General features: G+C 35.6%; 1 protein-coding gene across 2 annotated transcripts in view; it reads right to left on the bottom strand.

The window, feature by feature from the left end:
- CDH12 (cadherin 12) overlaps nt 1-15330 on the bottom strand; it is a 150954-nt gene that overhangs the window by 110576 nt on the left and 25048 nt on the right. For both annotated transcript variants that reach the window (XM_041475909.1, XM_041475908.1), the window contains exon 2: nt 7355-7649. In XM_041475909.1, the coding sequence (XP_041331843.1) occupies nt 7355-7649 (295 nt within the window). The remainder of the gene's footprint in view (nt 1-7354; nt 7650-15330) is intronic.

Consider the following 15330-nt stretch of genomic DNA (forward strand, 5'->3'; position numbering starts at 1 on the left):
GGACACACTGCTGGCTCTTGTTGTCCACCAGGGCTCCCAGGTCCTTCTCCACAGAGCTGCTTTCCAGCAGTTCATCCCCCAGCCTGTGCTGGTGCATGGGGTTATTCTTCCCTAGTTGCAGGACCCTGCACTTGCTTTGTTGAATCTCAGGAAGTTCTTTGCTGCCCATCTCTCCAACCTGTCGAGGTCCCTCTGAGGGGCTGCACAGCCCTCTGGGGTACTGGCCACTCCTCCCAGCTTTGTGCCATCAGTGAACTTGCTGAGGAGGCACCTGCACCTTCATCTAAGTCATTGGTGAAGAAGTTAAACAATATTGAACCCAGTATTGAACCTTGGCAGACACCACTAATGATAGGCCTCCAATTAGGACCTGTGCCACTGATTACAATCCTCTGGGATCCATCTTTCAGCCAGTTCTCAATTCACTTCACTATCCACTTATTTAATTCCCATCTCCTGAGTTTGCCTTTGAGGATATCATGAGAGACAGTGTCGAAAGCCTTGCTGAAGTTGTGGTAGAAAATATCAAGTGTAGGCTTAGATATATGTGAGATAAGAATCAAATCCTTTAAATGGTTTCAGCACTAATACTGACATTCTGGGACTGTAAAAACAGCTAACAGAAAACAGCTATACAGTGTCTCTTTTTAACAGCCAAAACTTCTCAGCTTTGTTGAGAATTTTGCTGTTCACATGTTTGTATAGTCCTGTGTGTCACAGCTTTCATTTTATAGATTGTCCCACCTCACAGTATTTGACAAATGTCTTAGTTTTGCTGACAATATCCAACAGCCAGGGTGTATGAAAGGAATCTTGCAGTATGGCAACAACCATTATCCTTTAACTAATCCAGTCTTGATTTTCTGCACTATTTTCTCCCTCTCTTTTGATCTAATTTTTTCTGGCTCCCCTCTGCCCCATAATTGAAGCTGCTTAGTTGCCCAGGCAGCTTCAATTATGTGGTCTATCATAAAGAAATACTTTTGTTTCAAAAGCTTTCACTGCCTACTTGTAATATTCTCTCAATATCTCAGTGTTGGGGTTTCTTAACATGCTTTTTGTTTTACATTTTATGCAATGTCCTGTATATTGGGAAAAACACTCTTTGAGAAAAGGCAAACCAGCCCTAACCTGTCTTCCCCTCTGCTCCTTCCTGAAAACTCACTTTCCTACACAGTGGCAAAAAAAGTTATTCTGATGATCAGCACAGTAGACGTATCTTTTCAAAATTAAAACAAAAAGAGAATCAGAAAGGCAAGAGCTGTAATTAAAAAAAGTAGATCTTAGTGGGAAATCACTGAACCATCAATTGTGATGAGTTATCTGCCACCTGACATAGCCCCAGGAAAGAACACAGAAAAATAATGATGGAACATGGATTTTTCTGAAACATAGTCCAGATGACCCAGGGCACCAGGTCTGACCCAAGTGATGGACAAAATTTGTATGCTTTAATAAAGTATCAAATTAGAGGACATGTGGATGTGATCCTGTAAGGTGAAATTCAGTGCAGTTTTGTGAAGGGAAGTTGCTCTTCACTAAACCTATTAAAACTATTGGGTGCATCAGTGAATATATAGCTCAAGATTACTGGCATAGATTAAGAGTATTTAAATTTCAAAAAAAGTTTTCAGCAAGGTTCCTAAGCAAAGACTCAGAAAAAAAAAAAAAAAGTTTAAGATACAACAGCTTTTCCTTATATAATCCAAATAAAAAGAGATCTAAAAACAGTAGGAATAAATTGCCAGTCTTTATATGAGAGAGGGGTTGCCACTGGCATCTCTCTTGGATCTGAACTCATAGGTTGCCAGTAAAAGAGAATATATGAACAGGTGACAGCTTGACAAAATGAAAGCTTTGCTGCAAAGTGCTACAGGGGAATCTTAACATAGCATGAAACTGAGAAAATGGAACTTCACATGGAGAAACACAAAGAGGATTCAGAAAAAGTAACTTATCAGTACTCCTGCAGAGGTGGGTTGTAGCTCTGTCACCTATTAATTCTTGATCTTGGGATCACTATGGAAAATCCTCCAAAGTTTTCTTCTCAATGATCAACAGCAGACAAGAAAAAGGAAAATGATCAGTGGGAATAATTCAAGAAGGAAAACTGGATAAAAATAAAACATATTCAAGATGTTTGTATCTCGACTACGACATCCAGCTCCCATCATTTTCTCTACGGACTTGATAACACCAGAAAAAAACCCTGGAGACCAGGCTGGAGCTGGAGGGGCTGCAGACAATGGCTGCAGACAGATTATGCTGTCGGTTATCTGTTCATGAGCATGCATAATGCCATTCAAAAGTACCTCTGGTCTCAATGGATTCCCAAAGTAATATCTTCTGCAACAGCCTTGGTAAGCTTTTGGAAACCCTTAAAAATATATCGCCATCAGCTAGGAATCTGTATCATTCAGCATTTGCTCCAATGCCTTATAGTCCTTCCTTCCCCAGCCCATGATCACTGTAAGCTTCAGGCTAAACTCAGGCACACAATGCTAAGCTAAGCCAAACCAGAGTGCAGGTTATTACCCACCACTTCACCAGGTTAATTTTCTACATATTGTAATTCTTGCACATGTAACTACATGGATGGATATATTAAACATATGTTCCATTTATGGATGTATATATATGCTCCATTGTCAATGTTCAAATATAAGCCAATGTTTAAATAAAAGCCAATTAAGTATTCACTCCAGAAGGAGAACTGCTAGAAAATTTGTAGAGACTATTTTCACACTGACAGTACCAACTGGAAGCAAATCCATAAGACTCTTCAGGTAGCTACACCACTGAGGAACACAATAAAAATAACCTGACATCAACTTTCTATTATCATTGACCATCTTGGTCTGCTATGGTGATCTGGAGTTTGTAGAGTCCCATCTAATCAATAAAGAGTTAATATGGTGGAAAAGTATGAAAGGAAATTGTGCAGGAAAGAACATATGGTAGCTGTATATTGTGGAATTGATGGGTTTAGTAGAGGCCTAGCTGGTCTATGTTTAAGCATAGAGGTATAATGAAAAGACCTTAGAAAATAATTAGGAGACTGTGACAATAGAAGTCATAAATTTGCTGTTAAAATCAGCATATTCAGTGAAAGAAATGCATAAGAAAGCAAATGCATTTCTGTGCACATTTTTGTGTATAAATATATAAAAAGTATATAATAATATCTTTCCTTGAATGTGTGCTTAATGCTGCTATGCCCCCATTCTCAGTCATCTGGACTGATAGCTTTAATAAGGGGATAACCTTGGTTTAAACTCAGCTATATTTGCATGCTTACGTCAACTGTATTGCAACAGAAGCTCGCACAGCTGCCAGAAGCAACAACACAGTTGATTAAACTATACTTAAGGAGAACATGTTTTGCTAATACAAACTTACAAATGGAGATATTAGGGCACCCTTTTCAGTTCTCATAGATAAATCCATATTTCTTCTTCATTCTACATTTTGGGACCTATGCTAAACCAAGAAAATATATTCAAATAAAAATATTGATAAAACCAATTCAATATAACCAAAAAAAAGAAAAAAAAAAACAGAATAAAACCCCACAACCAACATTAGGGGTTCAGCTCTTAAGCTTTTATAAGTCTCTTTCTAAGCACAAGATAACAGCATAGCAATCTACGTTCATAAAATATTAGTTCTGCATTGTAATTTGACTCCATCTGCTGAGTTTTTTTGAAGGGTATTTCAAATAGTTTGTAAAATAATTTTCAAAAATAATAAATAATAAATAAAATAATTTTCAGATAGTCCTTTAAAAAGTAAAATCTTCACCATAAAATATTCTGCACCCCATTTATCATGTGAGCAATACAATGTCAACTTTGGAGGCACTGATATCCTTCCACTACAGTGTGGAAGCTGTGCTCACTTTGAAACTATCAGAAGCACTGGAAATCACAGATGGGTACAGCAGCCCACATGTTACAACAGTTGGTAACCCAAAGGGCTTTTCAAGAGAAGATCTTTCTTGTTCATGGCTGTGATTGACTTTCCTCTCCATCATACAAGAACAGATTACAGTGCATGTATAGAAAGAGCAAGGCTGGGTGTCCATTCAAACTTTGGCATGAAATAGATTTGTGTCCTAGCTTGTATTGGGTAAATGTCCTTCTAATTTTTTTCTTTGAGAGCATATGAAGAAATTTGGCTCCTGGTAAGGAAGGCACCACTAAGTAAAAACAGCAGTCCTAAAACTATCTCTTCAGAAAAAAAAAAAAAAAAAATATATATATATATATATATATATATTCAGTACCACTATCTTTTTTAATGAGTGATATTAGTTAAAAGGAAAAACAACTAATATTATTGAAGTACAGAAACTGTAGAAGAAAATTCAATCTGCCCTCAATGTAAATTTGAAGGTAAAAAGTAATCTTCCACCTACAATATGCATGGAAAGTTCTAAGAAAATCTACTGTGAAAAGCATGGCTATGACAGGTATATCTAAGTAGTACCTCTGTGCAGAAAACCAGAACTTGAGAATGACATGAATTTTCTTTTTTTTTGTACTATTTCTAGTAAAAAATTACCAAGGTCCAGTTGATGTGCGATTTTATTATAACACTGCAACTGCAACCTCATCCCAGAGGTGAATGCTATGGCATTATTTCAGCCATCCCAGATTCAGCAATAGCGATTATTAGGAAGTCTAGAGACATTACAAAACAGAACCATGTAGCCATGACAATTTCTAGAAAGTACAATTACTAATAATATTACCAATAACCTTGGAATAAAGTACCAAACTGGGTAAAACTTTGCATGCAAATGTCATGAAACAATAAAAGCCTGGAAGCCACCAGTCACAAAAGCTTGTCAGGCTTACATAAGAGACTAGTAAGGGTTAAAAATGCAGTGTTTCAGTGAATTTCCGACAATTTCCCAAGAAATATGTGCATGAGTGCAGTTTATAATCAATACTGTTTTAAATCTATAGTAAGTGAAATTTTGAACATTTGGTATTTAAAAAGTGGCAACTAGAAAATGAAATTGTTAAAAAAAAAAAAAAAAAGGATGAGAGGAAGAGGTTATCTGGGTTTTTTCCTAAGCCAAGACAACCATATGCTGCACCAGTTGAAAAATCAAAGTGATTTTCAATGTCAGCCTCAGGCACTGGTAGGTCTAAGCATCTCTAAAGGTGCAACTAAATGGTGCTGATGATAGAAAGGAGTAGTTTTAGATCCTCTGAGAAATCAGTGCTTGCATAAGGAAGGAAAAACAGATAAAGAGAACAAGAGAATAGCAAGGCCTACATCAGAGAAGGCACAATCTCCTGGTACACTACAGAGGACAAGGCATTTCTTCATATTTTTGCTGCAAGACAACCCAAAAGCAAAAATTCTTATCTGCTTTAGTAGCCACTAATTGAAGTTTAGGGTTCCATTTAGGGAACTCTTTTACTTGCATTGCCTTTTCTGATCAATTTTCATCCATCTTTTATTATTTTTTTATAGAGGAATAGATATAGTGAATGTGACTGAATAAAGAGAAGACCATGAAGATTTATTTTTGCCATGGCATCCACTTCTGTTTTTCTCAAGGAGAACAAATTGAAAAGCATTTCTTTTAAAATGCTGTATGCATGTCACAGCATGCTCAGTTGTATCTCATTTAGTCATGTAACTCCTCATCCATGTAAAAGCCCCCAATGTATGGCACACCTTGAAGAGTATTTCATATGAAGCAAAAGCTCTGTTAGCATTTAATTTGCTTCACACATATTTAAGAAAATAACAAAGAAATATGGGGGAGAACAACAGAATAAGGGAATGAATGTAGGCACTGTTTTCTGCTGTGCTAACACCATCACTGATTTTCATTTTTTCTTTCTGCTAAGGTTTGAAACGCAATTTCACTGCCAACCATAAGTTCACTGGTGAGAAATGTTATTCTGAATTTGCCACAGACACAGGGGTCAAAATGTAACAAATGGTTTTCATCTATACATAATACAACTGTAAGTAATATCATTATGCATCTCATTAGGGGAAAAAATAGTGCACCTATATTGTGAATCTACAGACAGAGTCCTGTAGGTGACTGCAGCAAATGCTTCTCAACACTTCTATAAGATTAACATGATTATCTCTATATGTCTACTTACATCACATTTTATCACATTCTATCACATTCTACTGCTCCTTACCAAAAAATTTAAAACAATGCCTCATTAATTCTATGTAGCAACTTGTGTAGATAGCTAGTCGCCTCCCAGATTGACTTTAAAAGTATCAACATCTGAGGTGCATAGCTGAAGGGGAACAGTATCCCTCTTCCACTTCAAAGTCAGAAAACTTCCAAAACTGTTAACAATTACCAGGAGTATGAAATGGCTGGTACTGCCTTGTGAAGTACTGGGAAAATGCATTTTAGGAGAGAGAAGGGCAATAAGCTGGAACTAGCACTGGGAAGTTAAATGACTCCCAGCCCAGAACAAATTAATTTCTGGTGCCTGCAGGGAAACCCAAAATGCCATCTGGCAGCAGGATACAAGCACTGTACTTATGTTGAAAACACACTGCTCAGGACCACTGGAGAATCAGCCATCAGGAAGAGACCAAAAGGGCCCGTTCAGCCTATTCCTCTGCTCCAAAGCAGGATCAATGCTCTTTATGTCATTCCTGGCAGATTTCTATCGTGTTGTGAAAATTCTTTAAGAAAAACCTGTTCCAGTACTTCAGTATCATTACTGCAGTCCACCTTTTTCTGAAAAGAATTACTCTGTCCTCTGTACACTAGGTTTTTGAAAACTTACCATGTTCCCAGGCAATCTTTTTCTTTTTCTCTTTTTCTTTTTTTTTCTTTTTTTTTTCTTTTTTTTTCTTTTTTAAATTAGGAGTCTGATGCACTAAAGATTTTTTTGGATGTTAGGCTTTTGATAACTTGACCCACTCTTGCAGACTCTCATTCTTGCATTGTGACCAAGGCAAGGGCAATAGTTACTTTGAGCATGCAGAGTATAAGAGTATAACAGGAAAAAGAATTGTCCCCTAATGCATAATTAGGAGATCATGCAAGGGCTGTAGGAATTTAAGAGCCACAAAGACAAATTTAAATAAAAGACAAGATGCTTTTTTTAAACTCATCCTACCCTCAGAAACTTAGCATCACAGGTACTCATATTGCTGGATAATAAGTTTCTAAATAAGCAAACAAAGCTAAAACAAAACTGTAATCTAGGCACAGAATATTAGAAACATTTCTAATAATAAGTTTTAGAAGTTTTTTTTTTCATTTCATCCCTCTCTCAGCAAGAAAAGTACACTGAGGCAATTAAGTCATATGCAATTAGTTATCAAGCATTTACAGCTCCTTACTCACCCACTGGAGACATTTCTGGGACACTGGCAACATAAGGCCCATCCAGAAACTTTGGCTCGTTATCATTAATGTCCTGCACTTTGATGATGAACTCTGATTCAGGCTCTAGTGGTTTCTTGGTGTCAACATCCACAGCCTGAGCCCGGAGTGTGTAGAAAGGTTTTTCTTCTCGATCTAGGCTCCTTATGGCATGAATGTCTCCCGTGGTCTCATCAATGGTAAAAACCGTGCCAGCACCATCTCCTGAAAGGGTATATTTAACAGTGCCAACTCCCTTGTCCAAGTCAGAATGAAGCTGGAGAAGAAAAAGAAGAACAAAAGAGAGGACAGAAACATTAATGGCTTTTGCTAGGCCAGATAGCATTTTTTTTTTTTTTTTTTTTTTTTTTTAATGTAATAAAAGACTTTGGAGGAACCAATTTCTTAAGTCCTTAACTGTCTCTAAGTGCATGTAAAAAATGTGGGTAGTATGTTATGCAAGACTTTTACTCCTATCCAGTACAGCACAGACTTGCTGCAGTTGAGTAACAAAAACTCAGTGAAGCAGGGCTTCACAGTTTTTATAAACTGAAATTTAAGACCAAGCATGTAAAATCACCCATAGCCACATCAAACAAATGTGAGATGACATGAGATAGTGTCAAATGCTTCCACAGGCATTTTGCTTTCAGAGAACAAAAAGGGAAATATCTCATTGTTTCAAGAGCAAGAGCTTGATGGCATCGGAAAATCAAAATCAAACTTGGTTAAAAAAAAAGAAAATATACACCTCATGATTACAGTAAATGCTAAACAGAACTAAAAATACTGCCTTTTACACAAATACTTGATCCCTTACTTTTGAATTTTTGGAGATAATCACACTGCAGACTGTGAATCTAGGAGTTTCTTGCTCATTTTGAAAGAGTACAGAACTCAATATTTTCTGCCTTGAATACCAATATACACATTTTTTTTCTGGCTATTACTCTAATGAATTTCTAGTTATAATTTAAAAATAAAATAAAAAAACTTGAATTCAACTTCTTGGATGTTTTTGTCCCTTTAATCAGTGTCTCTCCTACAATAAAGCAGCCTTAAACATTATTTTAAATACAGGGTGCTTTTAAATCCAACTACAGTATGATGAACTTCTTTCTCAGATGCCTTTACCTGCTCCATACTCATCCTTTAACTACATCTAAAAGCTTTGAAAATATACACAAGGTTACACCACTGATGCTGAAATAGTTTTTAAAATATTCATCCTCTTTTCCCATCTAATGAGGACTGAAAACGTCTTCTATAATGGCCACCAGTCAGAATGGAGTTTTCAAGAGTGAATTCTCCAAAGCTGAATTGTAAAGCAATTATGGATATAGACTTTATTTACATGATGTACTGCCCAAGGTGAAACCCAATAGAGGAAACATGGGATATAAAAGGAGATTATGTAGAAAATGAATTACTGAGAAACTAAATGGTTTTGGTAATGGGGCAAGAAGCTAAGCTACAGAAAAGGAGTTAAAGGCAATTACTAACATTTATAGCTATTGACTTGAAATTGAAAATAGGTCCTTGTGACTGTGGAAGAGGTCATGGTTTGTGGCACAGAGAGAACACAAGCTTAGTCTCTTCTTGTCTACTTTTTCATCTCATCATTCTTGCTCAGCGAATATATTAATTTCTGATCTTTCATCTAGCTGCCCCCCACATGTGATTTTAAATTATCTCTCCAGTTCAAAATAAAGTATTTTGCTTCCAAGGTGTTAAATATTTCCTTGCTTGCAAAATGAAAAGATTATGTAGTCTGAGATAATGAATGTCAATTTCTTCCTTCTTATTTTAATTTAAATGGCTCAAAACTTCCTGCTGTTTTATTACACTCTGCTTAGTGTAAAAACTTGGTATTTTCCTTCCATTACCATTTAGAGGCTTATAGACACACATCAAGAGAAAAAAAGAATCAAAATGATGATGAGAAATCTTGAAGAAAAAAAATGTTAGAACTTTTTAGAGGGAACCAAGCAACTGTTTTAGTAGCATCCCTATATTAAATAAAATTTGTTTGGGTTTCATTGTGAAGACTACCTTCATACATACTCCTCGAAGTAATAATTTCACAGAGCAAAGTAATGCAATTATGAAACAGGAATTTGTAAACCGGGAAGCATGACAAGATTACTCCCATCTCCTGTCATTGGATTTGGCACTAAAGCTGAGATGGTTGAGGGTGTTTCTGATTGCCAGCTGTAGGTTTTGTGTTCAACTAGTAACAAATCAAGCTGTATTGCATGTCTTATCTGAACCCCTGGATTATACTAGAGAGAATAAATTATAGTTCCTTTTCATAGCTGGAGAAAAAGCAGGAAAAGTTAGGGCTCCCAAGACAAAGGAAGACTGAAATACAAAGACTAGGCTAACACAGGTTTTTTTTCAAAAATGTATTGGAGAAAAAAAGGTTTACAACTGGTAGGAATAGCAATTCTACAGTTGCAGATTTATTCACAAGGCTTCACAACTATCACTCATCTAGTACAACCTAGGAACCATTCCACCTTTTTAAGCAGATCTGCAATGCACTGCATTAGCTGGGATGTGTCACATTGTATTTATTCACCAAATCTGCTGATTTTGACATAAGCTTCCTAGATGACATTGCAGGACAATGTGCAAATGCATGCTTATTTGTAACCCACACCAAGCTATGCATTTTGTGGGTCAATTCAACATTATGCAGTGTCAAATTACTGCAGGGGAATAGCTGATTGATTGCTTTAAAATTAACTAAATTTTCCATTAATAAAGGGGATGCAAAACTTAGATTCAGATGCAAGGATGAAGAGCAAGAAGCTAGCATTAGCTGTATTTACACAACACTAGGAAATAACCCTGACTTTCAATGTCTGAAATTTTCTAGAAAGCAGTTTAGGCTAAAGAATAAGTGCTTGCTACTGTGTCTTGATTTATGTGCTACAAGCTCTATTGCACTGGAAGAAAAGACATTTATTTTTTTCTGCTGAAGAAAAAAAGATTTGTGAGAGACTAGTTTTTCTGACACTGTGTCAACAGCAACTTTGGGTTTGTATCCCATTTCACCTTCTTGATCACACTTATTTTCTAATACTTGGTCTTCCACAATTTCAGTAAAATTAAAGAACAAGAGAACAAGTGCTCAGATATTACCTACTTCCCTCCCCACAAGGTATTTACAATCCAGAATCACCTGAATTTACTGTAACAAGGTACAAATTATTGTATTCACACAGGTTGTCTTAATTTACGTTTTCCCTATAAATCCTGAATATTAAAAATGCATCAGAGGATTGGAAATGTGAGGGATTAATTTCTATCTTTGTTGAAATCTACACTTGTATTCTCTACTATATAAGTAGCACAGCTTAGTGTCAGATCTTTGGGCAAATCTACTCCAAGTGTAAAACTAATAATTTCTTGCAGCAAAACCCTGTTAGTGCAGAAAATCATTAATATTTTTCCATGATGGCAGAAAAAGACATATAATTCCATAATTCTTGCTAATGTGTGCAAACAATAACACATATGGCAAAAGAACTGAATGATTAAAAAAAAAATAAAGGATGAATAATAAGATGGAGACTATTGTAAGATATATTGCATAAATCTATGCAGCAATTATGGCTGTGTTTTTGAATCCTATCCAGTACCAGATGCCAGACTGAGTCAGTCTACAAATCCATGTGATCTAGCAATCTGCTTCAGTCTGTAACAAGCTGAATGCTAGTTTGCTTCAAAGAGGAAGAAAAGTTGGTAACAACTCTCTAGTAGCACATCTGGGAGAAATTACTTATTCAGTTCTTCTGACAGTTTCTAGGAAGAAGTATGATTGTATTTTAGCAATAAATTAAGATGTTACTGCTTCAATAACTTAGTGTTATCAGCTCTGTGTCACTTCAAGAACTCACACACCTGCCCATATAATTTCAAACCACATGAAAGACCAGTAAAAGCGTTAGGTAATGTACTTCAAGAATGGGTCCATACTCCTAGGTAAATTGAGCATTGCAGGAGTATAGATCAGATGTATTTGTTCCTCAGTATCCTGTGGTGCTGATTTTCTCTTCAGTATCCTATTCATCTGATCCTCAACTGTTCACCTTCTCTTTTCTTAAATACTTCTATGACTTCTATTAATACAGCCATTTTGAAAGTCAAACATGTAAATTCACATACATAGGTAAAGAAATTGGAAGCAAAAGAAGCTTAAAAAATTGCAAGATAGTCTACTTTAAAATGAAGCAATCACTATACCCACACAAATCATGCCAGAACAAGGGCTATGACATCTGCCAGGATTGCTGTGATCTTAATTTCACAGCAATACAGACACTGAAAGTTGTTGTATGAGTTGACAACTTCCCTTTCCACATTTCCCAGATGCCAAGGAATGTTTAAAACCCCAAAACTAATATATTTACCTTATGATACACTCTGAGATTCTAGGTCTTATTCCATTGCCAATTTCACAGGATGAAAAAACCCAGAAATTACTGTCCCATTTATTTGTTACTATTAAATCAGTTTAAATGCTACATTGCAGTACATATCTGGACTTAAAAAATGGTAAATGTTTCAGGCTATTAAACATTCCTTGCCTGTACAACAGTATTAATTATACATCCCACATCTGTATCTTTACATCATTTTTCTTTATGGGATATATTTTAGGACTTACTCCATTATTTTCTCTTCCTGCACCAACTCCCAGGTATCACTATTCATTCTGTAGCCACCAGCCCCCGTACTTTCTTGGGGAAGATGTGCAATAAAAACTATTTGAGAAACCAGAACACCAATTCAACTCCAATCCTACCTAAGACTGAAAATACAGAATGATAAACCGAACGGAGTAAAGGAAAAAAGGGCCATTTTTGTGCAGTTAACATAGACCCAAGCAGACCTATTTTGGCAGATCTCTACTGCAAAAGTGTGTGTTGGAAAAAGGATTACCCATTACAAGAGAAGAGGGTGTAAATGAGTCTTGATACTTTCTATTTGGAAGGTTGCCCTTTCAAAATATAATTATTCTACACATATTTTCTCTTGGCAAGAACTCTATGATCTATACAGATTGCATAGCTTCTTTTAAAAACTGATAATTAGAATCTAATGTACTGCTTTCACACAAATGTATTTATTTCTTCCCTCTAAAAATACATAAACCTTGAAAATTTTTCTAAGATTCAAAGGGTATGGGGGTGCCAGAGACTTTAATTCAGGACATGGAAAAAAAAAAACAACCCGAAACAAAAAAAAAAAAAAAAAAAAAAAAAAAAAAAAAAAAAAAAAAAAAAAAAAAAAAAAAAAACCACCCCCAAAAAAACCCCACCAGTGTAATTGTTGCTAATCAAATAAAATCAAATAGCTTTTGTTTCTTTCCCTCTCCGCCACACACACACTACTGCACAGGACATTTAGGGACGAGGTCAAATCTGCTCACAACAAAACCAGTGCAAATGATTCCTGAAATGTTTCCTGATCCCAAAAGTTTGGATTACCTAGGGCATCTTCTAAATAATAATTTAACATGGATTAGTCAGGCAAGACTGCAGCCTAAGCTTGTATTGAGAGGAGTTAGGACACTACTACAAATGGGTCAGATGCATGACAATAGGTATATGGAAACAACGAGCAACTAAAATCACAGAATCAGAGAATCCTTGAGGATAAAAAAGACTTTTAAGATAGCTGAGTCCAACTGCAAAATCATGAGGTAAACGAAAGGTGAACAAAAGGAGAAAATATTTATTTTTTTAAAGGTCATTTGGAAAAGAACATTTTTCAAAGCTGAAAATTATTTGTACTAGGAAGAGGTGTCTTTTTACTAGCTTTGTACAGGCCTTTTATAAGAGACTCCTATCTGTGAGCTGGCTTTCTTAGTACTATGAGAATTTCAAACAATAATTAAAAATGTCAATTAAAGGATGCATATGTGTGTGTGTGTGTGTACACATATATATACAAAAATTTAAAACATATTATTTGAATTAGTAAGCTGTGCATATCTTATAATCATGGTTAATTTTCTTTGTGTTGTATTTCTTTGTCTTATTTTTTCATGTTTAGTAAAATATCTGCTCTTAAGAATTGACATGCTTCTGACTACTTTTGGAAAAAATAGTAATAAACAACATGATTCTGCATTTTGAAATATCTTCTTGTTCAAATTAGATTACAATACAACCTTATTCAAAAGCAATTAAGTAAAAGAGAATTTATACTATTTTTTTAGTGATTCTTGTTTCACAAATAAAGATGAGCTTTATTAAAATTAAAGCAATTATTATCCAATTAAATAAAACATCTCCTTCAGTCATGGGGATTTAGTCTAAGCACACTAAGTCAGAACAGACTTTTCAATAATGAGTGTGGTTATCAGGTGGTAAATGATGGCAAATGAGTCATAAGAAAGGAATAAAAACAGTACCTGACCTTCTCAGTTCAGATGAGTGTTCATCTTTACCAACAACATGCACTCGAGGGGTTAAGGATTGTTATTTTTAAAATTCTTTTCTGCATGAATATTTTTGTTGCATTATGTGGAATTTAATAGCAACACTTCTATAATCACAATGAAAAAACTCCCAATATGCCTTTGATGGAATGCCATATACATAAAAATACTGACCAATGAAAAGTGCTATGCACTAGCAAAACATTGAAAGAATAAAAATTTCTCAATAATGTCTTAATATAATTTAATTATACAAGTAATTATATATGTAAGTTAAAAGTTGCATAGACTTTTGATGATTATTTCTGCATCACCATTTCAGCTGGAGCTGATGCATATAGAAACACAGTGTTTTGCTTTGCCCTCTTCAACTTTAATGCAAGAATCAACATAAAAAGTAAGTTTTAAAATTAAATTATTCTTACTGATCTCATATAGCTCCATGTTACAGTGTGCTCTGTGTGCACATGTTGATAGGTTTCAGTTCAGTGTTGAATGAATTTCATTGTGTTGAATGTCATTTGAGAGAAATGTCCTGCAGAATGGTGACAGCCGATGTGAACTTCAATCTGTTGAGGTCTCTGGGTATAGTCAGTGTCAAATAACAGCATAATCACAGGTTCCAACAACAAATTCCATTACTGGCCATTAGACAGCAACAGGAGACAAAATTTGAGGAAATTTATCAACTTCCAATTTCTTCTTTATCCAGCTCAATTTTATATATCCTTCCGAAGGATTATGAGCTACAATGCAGGGTGCAGCTGCTGATGACAGTTCAGTGGAAAAGGATTCTACCATACTACTAAATTTTTATAATTTTAGAATTTTTCAAAGTATTTAACAGGAACTGAGGAGGGGATAGAAAGTGAAACCCTCACACTCCAAAACCCTTAATGTATCACAAGGGAAAAGTGATGTTGTGCTATGTACCCACATACATAGATGCAGTCTTTTCTTTTCACTACTGTGCACCCAAAATTGGTGGTAAATAATCTTCTGGGTTGAAGGAGCCTATGGAATACAACACCTGTTACTAATGAATGCATCTGAGTTGGCACCAGTAGGTCTGGTTTGATCTACACCTGTGAAAGCACTGGTACCCACTCTGTACCCGTGCCTGGCTGGAGTCCCTGTGGTCAACTCAGAGGATAATGTTGATGTCCAAAACTCAGAAATGAGGGAAGGCAATTTGCCACAAACAGGACTCTGGGGAAAAAATAATCCAAGCTTTAGGCAGGAGATATTTGTATTCCTCTTCAAGACAACACTTAGTCACTGATTCCAAAAACTAAATGAAGAAAAGACAGTATGACAATCGAATTCTAACTCTTGCTATTTAATTGTGCAAGATCAGCAAAATGTTCAATGGCATTGCTGTACTCAATTAAAACTGTAAGTATGAAGGGGTGGTGATCTTTTGAGGTAGTGATTGCAGTATTTCTTTTTTGAAAGAGGAATCACTATCAGAATATCAAAAAGAGCTGCATCTCTCTAGATAATA

Source organism: Pyrgilauda ruficollis, unplaced genomic scaffold, assembly GCF_017590135.1.
Source record: "Pyrgilauda ruficollis isolate IOZ18807 unplaced genomic scaffold, ASM1759013v1 scaffold37, whole genome shotgun sequence".
Taxonomy (NCBI): domain Eukaryota; kingdom Metazoa; phylum Chordata; class Aves; order Passeriformes; family Passeridae; genus Pyrgilauda; species Pyrgilauda ruficollis.